The sequence below is a fragment of the Oenanthe melanoleuca genome, chromosome 10 (genome assembly GCF_029582105.1).
Source record: "Oenanthe melanoleuca isolate GR-GAL-2019-014 chromosome 10, OMel1.0, whole genome shotgun sequence".
NCBI classification, from domain to species: Eukaryota; Metazoa; Chordata; class Aves; order Passeriformes; family Muscicapidae; genus Oenanthe; species Oenanthe melanoleuca.
The window spans coordinates 1019097-1038027 of record NC_079344.1 but is presented as its reverse complement, the minus strand read 5'-3'; the positions used below and the strand labels follow the sequence as shown (position 1 = coordinate 1038027).

Sequence of the window (18931 nt, the reverse complement as noted above, 5' to 3'; positions counted from 1 at the left end):
TGTGGGGTTGGTTTTTAATGGGAATTGTTGGGATTTTTGCTGGCTTGGTTTTATCAGGAATCTGGGATTTATGGGGTTGGTTTTTAGCAGGAATTTGAGGGTTTTTCCTTATTTTTAACAGAATTTTTTAATGGAATTTGTGGGATTTTCCCTGTTTATTTTTGAGAGGAATTTTAATTTGTGGGTTTGTTTTTTACCAGGAATTTTTAATGGAATTCCTGGGATTTTTCCTTGTTTATTTAGCAGGAATTTTGAAATTGGTGATATTTGTTTTTAAGGGAATTTTTAATGGAGTTTGTGGAATTTTTCCTTGTTTATTTTAACCAGGAATTTTGAATTTAGGGAATTGTTCCATGTTAATTTTTAACAGGAATTTGTGGAGTTTTTGTTGCATTTTTACCAGGAATTTCCAATTTCAGGGATTTTTCCTTGTTTGTTTTATGAGGAATTTTGAATTTATGGGATTGGGTTTGACCAGGAATTTTTAATGTAATTCTTGAGATTCTTCCTTGTTTATTTTTATCAGGAATTTTTAGTTTGTGGGGTTGTTTTTCTGCAAGAATTTTGAAATTCTTCAGATTTGTTTTTAAAAGGAATTTTTAGTGGGATTTGTGTAATTTTTCTTGTCTATTTTTTCAGGAATTTTGAATTTATGGGATGGCTTTTTACCAGGAATTTTTAATGGAATTCCTGGTTTTTTTTCTTGTTTATTTCACCATAAATATTCAATTTCTGGGATTTTTCCTTGCTTGTTTTTATCAGGAATTATGAATTGATTGATTTCTAACAGGAATTTGGGGGATTTTTTCCCTTGTTTATTTTTCATTTTCTTTTCCCAGGATTCCCCCCTAAATTCCTTGGGAATTCTCCTTTTCCTGCCCCACATTCCCAGGGTGAATTCCCATGGAAAATCCCTGGGAATTGTTTGTTCATACCTTGAATGTCCCTTTGTTTTCCCACACAAAGAATTCCTTATTTTTATTGGGAACAAATCCCAGCTCTGCTCAGCTGGGAATGGAAAAATTCCCAAAATTCCCCCAATTCCCACCCTCAGCATTCCCAACAGGGGAACTTTGGGATAAATCCCTGAGAACCAGGAATTCCATGGAAAACACCCTTGGCATTCCATAGGAATTCCCAATTTGTGGTTTAACCCCTTAAAATTGGAATTTTTGCAGCATTGCAAGGGAAAAAAAGTGGGAAAATCCCATTTAAAAAACGAGGAAAAACTGATTTGAAGGTAAAAAATAAAGGAAAAAATACTGGGATGGCTCCAAAATTCCCTAAAATTAGTTGGAAAATGTTATTCCCATTATATAAAAAAAAAAAAAAAAAAAAAAAAAAAACTACTGAATGTCTTTTCTTTTTCATGGGAGAGCTTGTGGGATAATTGGAATATTACAATGTTTTCCTGCTTTATTGTCCTGGATTAATTGGAGAATTTGGTAAAATCTCCCAAAAAAAACATAGGATGAGTTAAAAATCCAAGGAATTCTGAGATAATCCTTAATTTAGGGGAAACAGGTGGAAAAATTGAATAAATTTGAAGTAGAACCCACAGATTTTTGGGAATTAAATCAAATTTAGCTGTGGGAAAGGCTGGAAAATCCTGAATTTTTGGGAATTTTTGCTGTCAGAAATCCATGAGGGGGATGAGGAAAAAAAGTGGGAAAAAAACTTCATGGGATCCTTGGAAAATTCGTGGGGAGAAAAGGGGAAAAATTTTTTGGGGGATAAAATCATTCAGGGAATTCCAGGAAATTGAAGGATAAAAAAGATTTTGGAAGTGAGCTGAGAAAAGGGAAAACTGGGAATGGCAGAATTCCAAGGAATTTTCTGGAGGAGAATCCATGGGATTGATGGAGCCATTCCCAAAAACTTCAAGAGGATTCCAGTGGAACAGAAAATTTGGGAATTCTGCTCAAATCCTGGCACGTTGGGGTGGATCCAGAGGTTTTTTTCCTGGCTGTTTTTCCAGGAATTCCACTCTGGGTTTTTCCTTTTGGGAATTTTGCCCATTCCCACCTTTTTCCAGGGATAAATCCCATGGGAATGTTGAGTTTCCCTCCTTTCCAGGATTTCTTGGAGCAGGAGCTGCTTCCAGAGGGGATTTGGGAATTCGGGAAGAGCTCCTGGAATTCCTGAGAATGAAGAAATTCCATGGAATCCAAGAGAATTTGGGAATTGAGGGTGGTTTCCTTTAAAAAACAGGGATTGAATTCCTCAGGATGAGTTAATCCCGCAGAATCCAAGGAAAAGTTGGGAATGGAGCTCCTGGAATTCCCATTCCTTGGAGCCCCAAATCCAAATCTTGGAGCAGAATTCCCATTTTTTTTTCCCCTATGGATGCAGCTGGATATGGCACAAAGCTGGAAAAGGGGTGGGAAAATGAAGGAATGGCTCCATTCCTGGAAAAACCTTTGGGATCCAAGAAATATTGGGATAAACGAGTGGAGATCCTGGGAAAAGGCTGGATTTGGGATGGGGGAAAGGCTGGAGTTGGGATGGAAAAAAAAATGGATTAGGAAGAAAAGATGGATTTGGGATGGGGAAAAAGCTGGATTTGGGATGGAGGAAAAATTGGATTTGGGATAGGAGAGGGCTGGATTTAATCCAGTTTATCCCAAGATCCTGGGATGGTTGGAATTTTTTGGGATCCAGTTTTGTGCTCCAGCAGCTCCTCCTGGTTATTCCCGGAGGGATCCGGGGTCCAGCTGCCTCTGGAGTGTGGGAATCGGGAATGTTTCATCCCTGGATCTGCTCCTGACATTCCCATGGCAACCTCATCCCAGCCTGGTTTCTTCCGGAGGGAATAAAGGGCTGGAAGCTGGAAAAGACATTCCCGGTGTGTTCCTGACGGGCAGGAATTGGGGAACGGATGGATTTGGCAGGAACACAATTCCCGAGGGATGGATGGGACAGGGAACTGGGAAAGGGATAAACAGCAGGGTTGGGATGGGCCACGGAGCTGGGCGGGATTTGGGAAACCAGGACCAATGGGAATGAGGTGGGAGCGGGGATTTGGGATTTATTCCAGAGGGAAATCCCAGCTGGATCCATCCGGCTCCAGGATTTCCCTTTGGAGTCTCCCCGGATCCCTTGGAGGTGAATGGGAGAGGTGGGAGATGGGAAAAGGCTCCTGGAACCCGGATTTTCCTTTGGATCCTTGGGAAATCTGGGATGTTGGGATGTGCTGATGGATTTCATGGAGCCTGGGGGATTGGAGGAAATTTGGAGGGAATGGGAATGGAGAGAATGGGAATAGGAATGGGAGAGAGGGAATGGGAATAGTAATGGGAGAGGAGAAAATGGGAGAGAGGGAATGGGATTGGGAGTGGGGGAATGGGAATAGTAATGGGAAAGAGAATGGAGGGAATGGAATTGGGAATGGAGGGAATCAAAATGGGAATGGAGAGGAGGGAATGGGATTGGGAGAGGAAGAAATGGGAATAGGAATGGAGAGAATGGGAATGGGATTGGGAGAGAGGGAATGGGATTTGGAGTGGTGGGAATGGGAATGGGAGAGAGGGAATGGGATTTGGAGTGGTGGGAATGGGAATGGGAGAGGATCCCTGCTCAGCTTTTCTGGGAAAAATTAATCCCCAGGGATGCTCCCAAGGGCCATGTGAACTCTGTGATTATCCCAGGAATTGGGCTGGGCAGCTCCATGGAAATTTGGGATTCCACGGGCTGCTGGAACCCAGCTGATCCCTGCAGGATCCGGCTTTGGGATGCTCCATGTGAGGAGCTCTCCGGGACGGGGCTGGGAGCTCCCCAGAGGGGTTTTGGGATTTAGGGATCACTCGGAGCCATGGGAGCGGCGGCGGACGCGGAGTGCCTGCGCTGGGTCGGCAAACAGTTCGGGAATGTCGCCGGGAAGGAGAAGGAAATCAGCCTGGAAGAGTTCAAATCCGCCCTGCAGGTCAAGGAGGTGCGGGATCCTTGGGAAAAGGGATCCCTGGGGAGAGGGGAGGGATCTGTGGGAAGAATCAATGGGATCCATGGGAAGAGAGGAGGGATCAGTGAGAATTCCCTGATCCACAGGGAAGATTCCCTGATCCATGGAGAACATTTCCTGATTTCCTGCTCTATGGGAACATTCCCTGATTCCCAGTTCCCTGATTCATGGGATCATTCCCCAATTCCCCTGTTCCCTAATCCATGGAGAACATTCCCAATTCCCCAATTCCCTAATCCATGGAGAACATTCCCAATTCCCCAATTCCCTAATCCATGGAGAACATTCCCAATTCCCCGATTCCCTAATCCATGGAGAACATTCCCAATTCCCCAATTCCCTGCTCCATGGGAACATTCCCAATTCCCCAATTCCCTAATCCATGGAGAACATTCCCAATTTCCTGCTCCATGGGAACATTCCCTGATTCATGGGATCATTCCCCAATTCCCCTGTTCCCTAATCCATGGAGAACATTCCCAATTCCCCAATTCCCTGCTCCATGGGAACATTCCCAATTTCCTGCTCCATGGGAACATTCCCTGACCCATGGAGAACATTCACAATTCCCCAATTCCCTGATCCATGGAGGGAGAATATTCCCAATTCCCCGATTCCCTGCTCCATGGAGAACATTCCCAATTTCCTGCTCCATAGAGAACATTCCCAATTCCCTGCTCCATGGAGAACATTCCCAATTCTATGCTCCATGGGATCATTCCCCAATTCCCCAATTCCCTGCTCCATGGGAACATTCCCTGACCCATGGAGAACATTCCCAATTCCCCAATTCCCTGATCCATGGAGGGAGAACATTCCCAATTCCCCGATTCCCTGATCCATGGGATCATTCCCAATTCCCTGATTCCCTTTTCCATGGGATTATTCCCAATTCCCCAATTCCCTGCTCCATGGGAACATTCCCAATTTCCCAGTTCCCTGATCCATGGGATCATTCCCAGTTCCCCAATTTCCTGCTCCATGGGAACATTCCCAATTCCCCAATTCCCTGATCCATGGAGAACATTCCCAATTTCCTGCTCCATGGGATCATTCCCCAATTCCCCAATTCCCTGCTCCATGGGAACATTCCCTGACCCATGGAGAACATTCACAATTCCCCAATTCCCTGATCTATGGAGGGAGAATATTCCCAATTCCCCGATTCCCTGATCCATGGGATCATTCCCAATTCCCCGATTCCCTGCTCCATGGAGAACATTCCCAATTCCCTGCTCCCTGGAGAATATTCCCAATTCCCTGCTCCATGGAGAACATTCCCAATTCTCTGCTCCATGGGATCATTCCCCAATTCCCCGATTCCCTGATCCATGGAGAACATTCCCAATTTCCTGCTCCATGGGAACATTCCCAGTTCTCTGCTCCATGGGATCATTCCCCAATTCCCTGCTCCATGGGAACATTCCCTGACCCATGGAGAACATTCACAATTCCCCAATTCCCTGATCCATGGAGGGAGAACATTCCCAATTCCCCGATTCCCTGATCCATGGGATCATTCCCCAATTCCCCAATTCCCTGCTCCATGAGACTATTCCCTGATCCATGGAGAACATTCCCAATTCCCCAATTCCCTGATCCATGGAGGGAGAACGTTCCCAATTCCCTGATCCATGGGATTATTCCCAATTCCTCAATTCCCTGATTCATAGAGAACATTCCCAATTCCCCAATTCCCTGCTCCATGGGAACATTCCCTCTTTTCCCTCAGTCCTTCTTTGCCGAGAGGTTTTTCGCGCTCTTCGATTCCGACGGGAGCGGCTCCCTGAGCCGGGAGGAGCTCCTGGGATCTCTGCGCCGGCTGCTCCGCGGGAATTCCACGGAAAAGCTCCGGTTCCTCTTCCAGGTGTACGATGTGGACGGTGAGAGGAGAAAAACGGGATCCGTGGGGATTTTTTTTGGGAGAAAATTGGGATTTGATCTTCTCCGAGCATCCAGGTTTGGCTGGGATGAGGCTGCAGCCCTCATTCCGTGTGGGAACGGGGAAATTCCAGCTGGAAGTCAAGGATTTCATTGGTCACTCTTGAGAATTTCCCAGGATTTCCCATCAGCCAGGAAGAGCAGGATCTGCTCCGCTCCAATCCCAACTCCCATCCCACTTTCCTGAAATTGTGGGATCGTTCAGGTTGGAAAAGCCCTTGGAGATCGAATCCAACCATTCCCTGTCCCCCTGTCCCTTCCAATGCCGCCCTTTCCATGAATATTCCCAAATATCCAACCAGAGCCTCCCCTGGATGCCATTCCCATTATCCAGTCATTTATTCCTGGGAACAAATCCTGACCCATCCAGGATTTTCCTCCCTGTGAGGAAAATTCCTGGATTAGGACTGGAATATTGGGATGGAGATGACTCTGTAGGGCTGTGGAATATTGGGATCATCCTGATTTTTCAGGGAGCAGATCCTGACCCTGCCAGGGTTTTCTATGCTTTGAGGAAAATTCCTGGATTAGGACTGGAAAATTGGGATGGAGATGACTCCATAGGATTGTGAAATATCCGGATGGAGATGATTCTCTAGAGCTATGGAATATCAGGATCATCCTGATTTTCCAGGGAACAGATCCTAGTTTTTCCACCCTGCAAGGAAAATTTCTGGATTAGGACTGGAATATCGGGATGGAGATGATTCCATGGGGCTGTGGGATATTGGGATGGAGATGATTCCATAGGACTGTGGGATATTGGGACGGAGATGATTCCATGGGGCTGTGGAATATCGGGATGGAGATGATTCCATGGGGCTGTGGAATATCGGGACGGAGATGATTCCATAGGACTGTGGGATATTGGGATGGAGATGATTCCATAGGACTGTGGGATATTGGGATGGAGATGATTCCATGGGGCTGTGGAATATCGGGATGGAGATGATTCCATAGGACTGTGGGATCTCTGGATGGAGATGATTCCATGGGGCTGTGGAATATCGGGATGGAGATGATTCCATAGGACTGTGGGATCTCTGGATGGAGATGATTCCATAGGACTGTGGGATCTCTGGATGGAGATGATTCCATAGGACTGTGGGATATCGGGATGGAGATGATTCCATAGGACTGTGGGATATTGGGACGGAGATGATTCCATAGGACTGTGGGATATTGGGACGGAGATGATTCCATAGGACTGTGGGATCTCTGGATGGAGATGATTCCATAGGACTGTGGGATATCGGGATGGAGATGATTCCATAGGACTGTGGGATATTGGGACGGAGATGATTCCATAGGACTGTGGGATATCGGGACGGAGATGATTCCATAGGACTGTGGGATATCGGGACGGAGATGACTCCGTGGGGCTGTGGGATATTGGGATGGAGATGATTCCATGGGGCTGTGGGATATTGGGATGGAGATGATTCCATGGGGCTGTGGGATATCGGGATGGAGATGACTCCATGGGACTCTGGGATGGAGATGACTCCGTGGGGCTGTGGGATATCGGGATGGAGATGACTCCATGGGACTCTGGGATGGAGATGACTCCGTGGGGCTGTGGGATATCGGGATTCTCCCGCTTTTCCAGGCAGTGGCTCCATCGACGCTCAGGAGCTGCTGCTGGTGCTCCGGGGCTGTCTCCGGGAGAGCTCCCTGGCCCTTCCCGAGGAGCGGCTCGGAGCGCTGAGCCAGGCCCTGCTCCAGGCCTTGGACCGGGACCACAGCGGCTCCATCACCTTCCCCGAGCTCCGGGAGCAGCTGGAAGCGTTCCCAGAGCTCCTGGAGAGCCTGAGCACCAGGTGGGGAGGGGAACGCTGGGATTTCCGGGAAAGAATTCCATGGGGAGCCCGCAGTGGGGTTGGGAGCAGCTGGAGAGGGTTGGGATTGGATGAGGGATGGGGCAGGGTCTGCATTTTGGGATTGGATGAGGGATGGGGCAGGGTCTGGATTTTGGGATTGGATGAGGGATGGGGCAGGGTTTGGATTTTGGGATGAGGTTGGGATGGGGCAGGGTTTGGATTTTGGGATGAGGTTGGGATGGCAGCAGGGTTTGAATGAGAGATGATTTGGGACGGGTCTAGGTTTGGATTTTAGGATTGTGTAGGGATGGTTTAGGATGGGCCAGGGTTTGGATTTTGGGATGGGGCAGGGATGAGTGCAGGTATGACTTGGGATGGGTTGGAATGGGGACAAGGTGCGGATTTTGGAATGGTTTGGGATGGGGCAGGGTTTGCATTTTGGGATGGCTTGGGATAATTTGGGATGAGTGAAGGGTTTGGATTTTGGGATGGATACAGGGATGCAGCCACTCTGGCTGTAGGGCCGGGTACCACCCTGGGCTCCCCATCCCCATCCAAACCCCCATTCCCATTTTCCCAGTGCCGCCAGCTGGCTGAAGCCTCCCAGTCCCAGTCCCGCTGAGCACTGGCTGTGCTGCTTTTCCCGGGAATCCCGCCGGGATCATCGGGCCGGGCTGTGCTGCTTTTCCCGGGAATCCCGCCGGGATCAGCGGCCCGGGCTGTGCTGCTTTTCCCGGGAATCCTGCCGGGATCAGCGGCCCGGGCTGTGCTGCCTGGGGGTCTGGGTCGCCATCTCGGCGCTCCTGCTCGCCCTGGGGGCCCTGGGGCACCGGGAGCGCGGCCCCGCCCTGGCGCTGGCCCGGGGCTGCGGGCAGAGCCTCAACCTCAACTGCGCCCTGCTGGCCGTGAGTGACACCGGGGGACACCGGGGGACACGGTGGGAGGGAGCCGGGAAGGGTGGGAGGCTCCCGGGGTGTCCAGGAGGGATGCTGGCCCGAAAGTTCCCCGTTGTCCCCAGCGTTTTCCATGGTCCCCCAACGTTTCCCGTTCCCCCTGGAACTGCCAGTACTCCTCCGACATTTCCCATTGCCCCTGGGATTTCCCATTGCCCCCCAGCATTTCCCATTCCCTCTGGGATTTCTCATTGTCCTCCAACATCTCCCATTCCTCCTGGGATCTCCTATTGCCCCCTGGTATCTCCTATTGCCCCCTCCATAATTCCGTTTGCTCCCTGGTATCTCCGGTTGCCCTGGCCCATCTCGCCCCCTGCTCGTCGCTGTCCCCTGCTCCCTGCCCTCATCCCCTGTTCTCTCCTGTCCCTCTCTCCTGTCCCTGTCCCCTCCCTCGCCCTCTCCCCTGTCCCTGCCCTCACTCCCTGCCGCTGTTCCTGCCCTTTCCTTTGTCCTCTCTCTCACCCCTGTCGCTGTCCCTCTCTCCTGTCCCCTCTCTCCCGTCCCCTCTCTCCTGTCCCTGCCCTTTCCCCTGTCCCTCTCCCCTGTCCTCACCTCGTCCCTGTCCCCTCCCTCGCCCCCTCACCCTCTATCCCCTCTCTCTCCTGTCCCTTTCTCCTGTCCCCTCTCCCCGTCACTCTCTCGCTGTCCCTGTCCCCTTTCTCCTGTCCCTGCCCTTTCCCCTGTCCCTCTCCCCTGTCCCTTATCCCCACCTCTCTCCTGTCCCTGTCTCTGTCCCTCTCTCCGTGGCTGTCCCAGGCCCTGGTGCTGCGCCGCTCGCTCACCTGGCTGCGCCGCTCCGCGCTGGCCGCGCTGTTCCCGCTGGAGCGGCACCTGCGGGGCCACGAGCGCGTGGCGCACCTGGTGCTGGCGCTGGGGACCGCGCACGCGGGGGCGCACCTGGCGCACGTGGGTCAGTGCCGGGGACACGGGGGGACAGGGTCGCGGGGAATGGGGGATTGGGTCCCGGGATCCCGGGGAGGGGATCTCTGGTGTCTCGGGAATGGGGGATTGTGTCCCGGGATCCCGGGGAGGGGATCTCTGACATCCCGGGGATGGGGGATTGTGTCCCGGGATCCCGGGAATGGGATCTCTGGTGTCCCGGGAATGGGGGATTGTGTGCTGGGATCCCGGGGATGGGATCTCTGTCATCCCGGGATGGGGGATTGTGTCCCAGATCCCAGGGAGGGGATCTCTGACATCCCGGGATGGGGGATTGTGTCCCGGGATCCCTGGGATGGGGGATTGTGTCCCGGGGTCCCTGGGATGGGATCTCTGGTGTCCCGGGATCCCAGGGATAGGGGATCATGTCCCGGGATCCCAAAGAAGGGTGCCCGTGTCTCAGGATTCCAGGGATGGAATCTATCGTGTCCCGGGATCCCAGGGATAGGGGATCGTGTCCCGGGATCCCAAAGAAGGGTTCCCGTGTCCCAAGGAGCAGGGAATGCCCTGGAGAAGGGGTGCCCGTGCTGGGGGTGCTGCGAGCGCACGGGCGGGGACAGGGGACAAGGGACAGGGCAGGGACAGGGGACAAGGGACAGGGCAGGGACAGGGCAAGGACAGGGACAGGGCAGGCGCAGCAGCCGCGGGCTGTGATCCCCCTCTAGCGGCTCCCGCCGGGCAGCCGAGGTGCCGCTGCCCCGAGCGGGATCCCAAACCACGGCATTCCCAAACCCCGGCATTCCCACATCCCGGTACCCCCAATCCCCGTCCCAGCGCGGGTGGGGGGCGCACCTGGCGCACGTGGGTCAGTGCCGGGGACACGGGGGGACAGGGTCGCGGGGAATGGGGGATTGTGTCCCAGATCCCGGGGAGGGGATCTCTGACATCCCGGGATGGGGGATTGTGTCCCGGGATCCCGGGAATGGGATCTCTGTCATCCCGGGAATGGGGGATTGTGTCCCGGGGCCCCTGGGATGGGGGACTGTGTCCCGGGATCCCGGGAATGGGATCTCTGTCATCCCGGGAATGGGGGATTGTGTCCCGGGATCCCGGGAATGGGATCTCTGTCATCCCGGGAATGGGGGATTGTGTCCCGGGATCCCGGGGATGGGATCTCTGACATCCCGGGATGGGGGATTGTGTCCCGGGATCCCGGGGAGGGGATCTCTGTCATCCCGGGAATGGGGGATTGTGTCCCGGGATCCCGGGAATGGGATCTCTGTCACCCCGGGAATGGGGGATTGTGTCCCGGGATCCCGGGGGGATCGGGACGGGCAGGGGGGGTGGCGCGGCCGGTCCGTGCCGGTGCTGAGCTGTGCCCTGTCCCCAGGCCTGGCCCGGCGGGACTGGCAGGTGGCCCTGGGCGAGTACCTGCGGCGGGCGCGGCCGGGGGCGGGCGGCGTGGCCGGCAGCGCCCCGCAGACCGGGCTGGCCCTGCTGGCCCTGCTCCTGGCCATGCTCGCCTGCTCCAGCCCCTGCGTGCGGCGCGGCGGCCACTTCGAGGTGATTCCGTGGGAATTCCCGGCTGGAATGATGCCCCTGGTGCCCCCCGGGCGCTCCACGGTTTGGGGTTCCTGGGATTTTCTTCCCAACGGGGCACGGGGAATGGTTTCTCAGTGCCGCAGGGGTATTGGGAAGGAATTCCCAGAGAAGGTGGGGCTGCTCCTGGATCCCTGGGAGTGTCCCTGGGATGGTGGGAGGTGTTGGGATTGGACGTGGATGGGTTTAAGGTCCTTTCCAAGCCAAATCCCAGCGATTCCAGGATTCCCTTGGGCTGCCTTTTCCCACTGGGATACCCAGACAGTCCCACCAGGAAGCGCCGTTTGGATCCAGCTCTTCCCAATTCCCATTCCCAGGTTTTTTACTGGAGCCACCTCTCCTACATCCCCGTGTGGTTCCTGCTGCTCCTGCACGGTCCCCACTTCTGGAAGTGGTTCCTGATTCCTGGCTCCCTGTTTTTCCTGGAGAAGGTTCTGGGCTGGGTGTGGCGCCGGGCGGGGGATCTGCACATCCTGGAGGCCAAGCTGCTGCCCTCCAAGGTGGGGATGCATCCCAAATCCCATCCATCCCAAATCCCATCATCCCAGATCCCAGACATCCCAAATCCCACCAGCTGCTGCCCTCCAAGGTGGGGATGCATCCCAAATCCCATCCATCCCAAATCCCATCATCCCAGATCCCAGACATCCCAAATCCCACCAGCTGCTGCCCTCCAAGGTGGAAGGGGATGCATCCCACATCCCAAATCCCACCAGCTGCTCTCCTCCAAGGTGGGAATGGATCCCAAATTCCATCCATCCATCCATCCATCCATCCATCCATCCATCCATCCATCCCAAATCCCACTGTCCCACCTCCTCCTGGGACTCTGGCAATGAAGGAACAAACACGGAAAAGCTGGAGGTTGAACACAAACAGAATTCCTTTATTTCCAAGCCTGTTTCCCAGTTTTTTCAAATGAAAACTCACAGAACAACCGGAGCAGAACAGAAACTCCTGGAACTCAGAATGTTTTCCCAAAATCCCATCGATCTGATCTGGGAATGGGGAACAAACCCAACGGGAGCCAGAACCCGGAATTTCCGCTGCACTTCCCGTGACAGAAACCCGTGGAAGAGATCCTTTGGACATTCCCGCTTTTCCTGCTCCCGTTTTCCCGCAGGTGACCCACCTGGTGATCCAGAGGCCGAAATCCTTCCGCTTCCAGCCGGGGGATTATGTCTACCTGAACATCCCGGCCGTGGCCGCCTACGAGTGGCACCCCTTCTCCATCAGCAGCGCCCCGGAGCAGCCAGGTGCCGTGTCTGCCCTGGGGACTTCCCTGGAATCTTCCTGGAATGTTTTCCATCCCTGGGATCTGCTTCCCATCCCTGGAATCTGCTTCCCATCCCAGATCTCTTTCCCGTCCCTGGAATGTTTCCCATCCCTGGGATCTGTTTCCTATCCCTGGAATATGTTCCATCCCTGGGATCTCTTTTCCATCCCCAGGATCAGTTTTCCATCCCAAGGATCTGATTTCCATCCCTGGGATCTGATTTCTATCCCTTGGATCTCTTTTCCATCCCTGGAATGTTTTCCATCCCTGGAATGTTTTCCATCCCTGGAATATGTTCCATCCCCAGGATCAGTTTTCCACCCCAGGATCTCTTTTCCATCTCCAGGATCTCTTTTCCATCCCTGGAATGTTCCCCATTCCCAGAATCCATTTCCCATTCCCAGGATCTGTTTCCCACCCCCAGAATCCGTTTTCCATCCCTGGAATTTGCTTCCCATCCTTGGGATCTGTTTCCCATCCCTGGAATACATTCCATCCCCAGGACCCCTTTTCCATTCCCAGGATCTGTTTTCCATCCCTGGAATGTTTCCCACCCCCAGGATCTCTTTCCCAGCTCGGATGGGGCTGGGATCAAACCGGGTTATGGAAGGTTCTTCCATGGGTTGATTTGGGTTTGAAGCTCTTCCCAATCCCAAAAATTCCAGAATTTGTGGATTTCTCCCCCAGAAACCCTCTGGCTGCACATCCGGGCCCGGGGCCAATGGACCACCAAGCTCTACGAGTATTTCCAGCAGCTGGAATCGCACGGCCTGGAGCCAAATCCACCTGGGAAGAGCCAGCACTGGGAAAAGGTGGGACTGTGGGATTGGGATCAGGGCAAAGGGATGGGGGCAGCTGGATGGGAATGGATCCCATGGGATCATCCCAGTTTGCAGCCAGGGAATCCCTACGGATGAACATTCCCTGTTTGTCCAGCCTTGAAGGATTTGTCTCCCATGGATCAAGAATTTGTCCCGCATGGAATGGGATTTTGGATGGATGGATGGCATGGTGGGATTTGGGATTGATGGGAATTTGTGCTCCATGGAGTGGAGTTTGGGATGGATGGATGGGATGATGAGATTTGAGATTGCATGGGGCACAAAATCCTGGCAATGGGATTTGGGATTCCCAGATTTTGTGCCCCATGGAATGGGATTTGGGATGGATGCATGGATGGGATGATGGGATTTGGGATGGATGGGAATTTGTGACCCATGCAATGGGATTTGGGATGGATGCATGGCATGGTGGGATTTGGGATTGATGGGATGTTGTGCTCCATGGAATGGGATTTGGGATGGATGGATGGATGGATGGATGGATGGATGGATGGATGGATGGATGGATGGGATTTGGGATTGATGGGATGTTGTGCCCCATGGAATGGGAATCCCAGTGCTGATTCCCAGCCACTGTTCCCAGGAAGGATCCGTGGCCTCCGGCAGGGATGGAGCAGTGGAGCTGACGGCATTCCGAGCCTCTGGAGCTGCTTTCCCAGGAAAAGACCTGGAGCAGGGGGTGAGCACTGCCCCAATCCCACAGGATCCACCAAGAATGAATCCCAAATGGGATAAAGCTCCTGAAAAAGCTCTTTAGAAATAAATTCCTTGGATATTATTGTGGGATTGGCAGCTGGAATTGTGTGTGCAGCCCTGTGGGAAGACACCCCAAATCCAGGGAATTTTGGGAATGCTTGGGAAGGGGGGATGGTCACTGCTCCCTCCTCCTCTCAGGGCTCCGGGCCTGGGGAGACCCCACGGAGCTGCAGCGTCAAGGTGAGGGTGTTCCCACTTTTCCTGGATCCTGGGAAATGGGCTGGGATCAGCATTCCTGAGTGTCCTTGTATCCACATTCCCACCATCCCATCCCTGTATCCCTGTCCATGGATGATCCCACCTGGGGCTGATCCAAACCCTGCCCCGCTGGAAAACTCCCGTCCTTCCCACCCATTCCTTGCTCCCACAAAACGCCGGGAATTCCCGAATTCCGTGATCCCTTCTCCTCCACCTGGGAGCCGTTCCAGCACCGGGAACTGGCGGATCTCTCCCTGAATTGGGATCTCTCCCAGTGTTTCCTGGATGGTCCCTACGGAACCCCGAGCCATCGGATCTTCACCTCGGAGCACGCCGTGCTCATCGGAGCCGGCATCGGCATCACGCCCTTCGCCTCCATCCTGCAGAGCATCATGTTCCGGTGGGTCCCCTGGGATCTGGGAATATCCCAGGGATTTGGGAGGCACGCCTGGGTGCAGCTGTCCATGGGATTTGGTCCGTTGTGGTGGGGCCTTCCTCGGTACCAGGATTTTCTTTGGGAATTTGGGGTGCGGGAAAGGCGCTGGATGGAGTTTGGCCGTGGGTGGGAGCTGGGAGGGAAAGGGGAGGAAAGGACAGGAAGGAGCAGGAAAAGACAGGAATGGGCAAGAAAATTCAGGAAAGGCAGGAAAAGGTGGGAAGGGGAAGGAAGGGACAAGTAAGAAGGAGCAGGAAAAGGAAGGAAGGAAGGGACAGGAATGGGCAGGAAAAGGCAGGAAGGGGAAGAAAGGAGCAGGAAAGAGCAGGAAAAGTAAAGAAGGAGCAGGAATGGGCAGGAAAATGGAGGAAAAGGAGGGAAGAAGCAAGAAGGAGCAGGAATAGGAAGGAAAATGCAGGAATGAGCTGGAAGGAGCAGGAATGGGAAGGAAAATGCAGGAAAAGGAGGGAAGGAGCAGGAATGGAAAGGAAAATGCAGGAAAAGGAGGGAAGCAGCAGGAATGGAAAGGAAAATGCAGGAAAAGGAGGGAAGCAGCAGGAATGGGAAGGAAAATGCAGGAAAAGTGGGGAAGGAGCAGGAATGGGCAGGAAAATGCAGGAAAAGGAGGGAAGCAGCAGGAAGGAGCAGGAAGTGCCTCTCCCTGTGCAGGTACCGGCGGCGGAAGCAGAGCTGCCCCAGCTGCCATTTCTCCTGGAGCGAGGAACAGCGGGATGAGGAGATGACGCTCCGGAAGGTGGGAATGGGAACAGGAGATGTGGGATCCAGGCTTGTCCTGGGATGGGGCTGCAGAGTCCCAGGGGGAGAACCTGGGAGCATCCCTCAGATCTGGGAGGTTTGGGAATGGGGGCTGGATCTGGTGACAGATTTGGTGCTGGGATTTAGTGGCAGGATCTGGTGCTGGGATTTGGTGATGGGATTTAGTGGCAGGATCTGATGATGGGATTTGGTTTTGGGATTTGGTGATGGGATTTAGTGGCAGGATCTGGTGCTGGGATTTGGTTTTGGGATTTGGTGTTGGGATCTGGTGCAGGGGTTGTGCTGGGATTTGGTACCAGGATCAGGCTCTGGGATCTGGTGAGTGCCCAAGCAGAGACGTTCCCGCGCTCCCAGGTGGATTTCATCTGGATCACACGGGATCAGCAGCACCTGCAGTGGTTCCTCGGCCTCCTGGCCAAGCTGGAGTCGGAGCAGGCAGAGCTGGAGCCGGGAGGTGAGCCGGAGCGTCCGGCATCATTCCCAGAAAAACCCCCACCCCAGTCCAGGCCCTGCAGCGGGGCTGAATCCCTGGAATCCCAGGGAATTTCCTGGAGCTGCACCTGTACATGACCTCGGCGCTGGGCAAGGGGGATGTGAAGGCTCTGGGGCTGCAGCTGGCCCTGGACCTGCTGGCAGCGCAGGAAAAGCGGGATTCCATCTCCGGGCTGCGCAGCCGCACCCAGCCCGGCCGCCCCGACTGGGACAAGGTCAGGGATCCTCGGATCCAGGGAACGGGAATGCTGCGGGGCTGGAGAGGGTGAGGGGCCAAGGAACGGGTCAGAGGATCCGGGAGTGGGATCGGGGAATGGGATCGTGGAGTCGGGGAATGAGATCATGGAGTCATGGAATGGGATCAGATTTGGGGAATGGGATCATGGAGTCATGGAATGGGATCATGGAATTTGGGAATGGGATCATGGAGTCATGGAATGGGATCAGATTTGGGCAATGGGATCATGGAGCCATGGAATGGGATCATGGATGGAATGGGATCAGATTTGGGGAATGGGATCATGGAGTCATGGAATGGGATCAGATTTGGGGAATGGGATCAGATTTGGGGAATGGGATCGTGGAGTCGTGGAATGGGATCAGATTTGGGGAATGGGATCATGGAGTCGGGGAATGGGATCAGATTTGGGCAATGGGATCATGGAGCCATGGAATGGGATCATGGAGCCATGGAATGGGATCAGATTTGGGGAATGGGATCATGGAGTCGGGGAATGGAATCATGGAGTCATGGAATGGGATCATGGAATTTGGGAATGGGATCATGGAGTCATGGAATGACTCATGGAATGACATTCCAACTGTCTAATCCAGCCCAGGGATCATGGAATGGGCTCATGGAATGGGCTCATGGAATGGAATCAGAGTCGGGGAATGGGATCATGGAGTCATGGAATGGGATCATGGAATTGGGGAATGGGATCAGGGAATCATGGAATGAGATCAGAGAATCAGGAAATGGGTTGTGAGGGAATGGAAAGATGATTTCATTCCAAGCCCCTGGTCTGGGTCAGGGATTAAGGAATCATGGAATGAGATAAGAGAACTGGGGAACGGAATCAGGGAAACGGGATCATGGAATCAGGGAATGGGAGGGACCCCAAAGAGCATCTCATTCCAGCTGTCTAACCCAGCCCAGGGCTCGTGGAACGGGCTGGGCTGGAAGGGAAGGGAGGATCCCAGCCCGGCCCGTTCCAGGTGTTCGGGAAGGTGGCGGCCGAGCGCCGCGGGAAGGTCCGGGTGTTCTTCTGCGGCTCCGCGGCGCTGGCCAAGGTCATCCAGGGCCACTGCCGGACCTTCGGATTCCGCTTCTCCAAGGAAAACTTCTGACGGGCTCCAACTTCACCTTTTCCAAGGAAAACTTCTGCCAGGAGCTCTTCCCACCCTTCGGTGTCCGGCATCCGATCCCGCTGCGTCCCAGCCCGGATCCGCTGGGGCTGGGTGGGTGGGATGGAGCTTTGGGAATGTTTCCTTTGGATGTGAGGAATAAATCAGGAAAAGATGGGAAAGTTTCCTTTGGATTCGAGGAATAAATCAGGAAAAGATGAGAAAGTTTCCATTGGATGTGAGGAATAAATGAGGGAAAGATGGGAAAGTTTCCTTTGGATGTGAGGAATAAAAGAGATAGGAATGTTTCCTTTGGATGTGAGGAATAAATCAGGAAAAGATGGGAAAGTTTCCTTTGGATATGAGGAATATATCAGAAAAAGATGGGAAATTTCCTTTGGGATCTGAGGAACAAATGAGGGAAAGATGAGAAAGTTTCCCTTGGATTGGAAGAAGAAATGAGGGAAAGATGAGTTTTCTTTGGATTTGAGGAATAAATCAGGAAAAGATGCAAAGTTTCCTTTGCATTTGAGGAATAAAAGAGATGGGAATGTTTCCTTTGGATATGGGGAATAAATCAGGAAAAGATGGGAAAGTTTGCTTTTGGATTTGAGGAATAAATCAGGGCAAGATGGGAATGTTGGGGTTGATGGAAGCAATTCCAGCTCCTTGGCAAAAACAAGGGAAAACTGGGATGGGAATTGGTGTCTGAGAGGTGCTGCTCCTTCCAACCCAGAATCTGCGCTGGACTGGGACGGGTTTTCCTGGAAAATCAAGGGAATCCAGGAATCAGGAGCTGGCGAGGCCATGGATAACAATTCCTCCTGGAATTCCTGCTTTTCCATGCCTGGAATCCGCTCTGTAGCAACAGCTCTTGGTGGGCAAGGCGCAGAATTCCCGGGATTAGCGCTGGATCGGGATCAGGTCGCGTTCATCCAGTGCAGGGGGATCTCTGCCGGCTTTATCCCGAGCTGGGGGGATTTTAGGGATGAAGGATCTGGAATTTGGTTGGAATCACGGAATTCTGTTGGAAAGGCCTTTGGAGATGATGGAATCCAAGCACGCCGCCGTCGCCAAGTGCCACATCCAAAGGGTTCCAATCCCTCGGGGATGTGATTCCAGTCCTGCCTGGAAGCTGCTCCATGGGTTCCAATCCCTCGGGGATGTGATTCCAGCCCTGCCTGGAAGCTGCTCCATGGGTTCCAATCCCTCGGGGATGTGATTCCAGCCCTGCCTGGAAGCTGCTCCATGGGTTCCAATCCCTCGGGGATGCGATTCCAGCCCTGCCTGGAAGCTGCTCCATGGGTTCCAATCCCTCGGGGATGCGATTCCAGCCCTGCCTGGAAGCTGCTCCATGTGTTCCAATCCCTCGGGGATGCGATTCCAGCCCTGCCTGGAAGCTGGAGCTTTCCCAGGTGGGAATTTTCCAGGTGGGAATTTTCCCAACATTCCCAAAACTATCCTGGCACAGCCTGAGGGGCAGCAAAGCCGCCTTGCCCAGCCCGGTTCGTTTCATTCATTATTAATTCATTCCTAATTAATGATTAATTCAGGATTAATGAACCCCCGTCCATTAGCGCCATCCAAGATGGCACCGCCCACCTCACGCGGCCTCGCCACGTGACCGCGCTGTGGGCGTGGCCACCCCAACCAATCA

General features: G+C 53.3%; 1 protein-coding gene across 1 annotated transcript; it reads left to right on the top strand.

Moving 5' to 3' along the window:
- Positions 1-3811: 3811 nt before the first annotated feature.
- Positions 3812-17530, top strand: NOX5 (NADPH oxidase 5). Its single transcript, XM_056500034.1, has 15 exons — positions 3812-3931; positions 5691-5841; positions 7509-7719; positions 8300-8624; positions 9429-9582; positions 10942-11114; positions 11468-11650; positions 12274-12406; positions 13114-13238; positions 14163-14204; positions 14498-14622; positions 15328-15412; positions 15790-15889; positions 15976-16142; positions 17146-17530. The coding sequence occupies exons 1-15, from the start codon at positions 3812-3814 to the stop codon at positions 17275-17277; spliced, it is 2226 nt and encodes a 741-aa protein (XP_056356009.1). The 3' UTR covers positions 17278-17530.
- The last annotated feature ends 1401 nt before the right edge of the window (positions 17531-18931 follow it).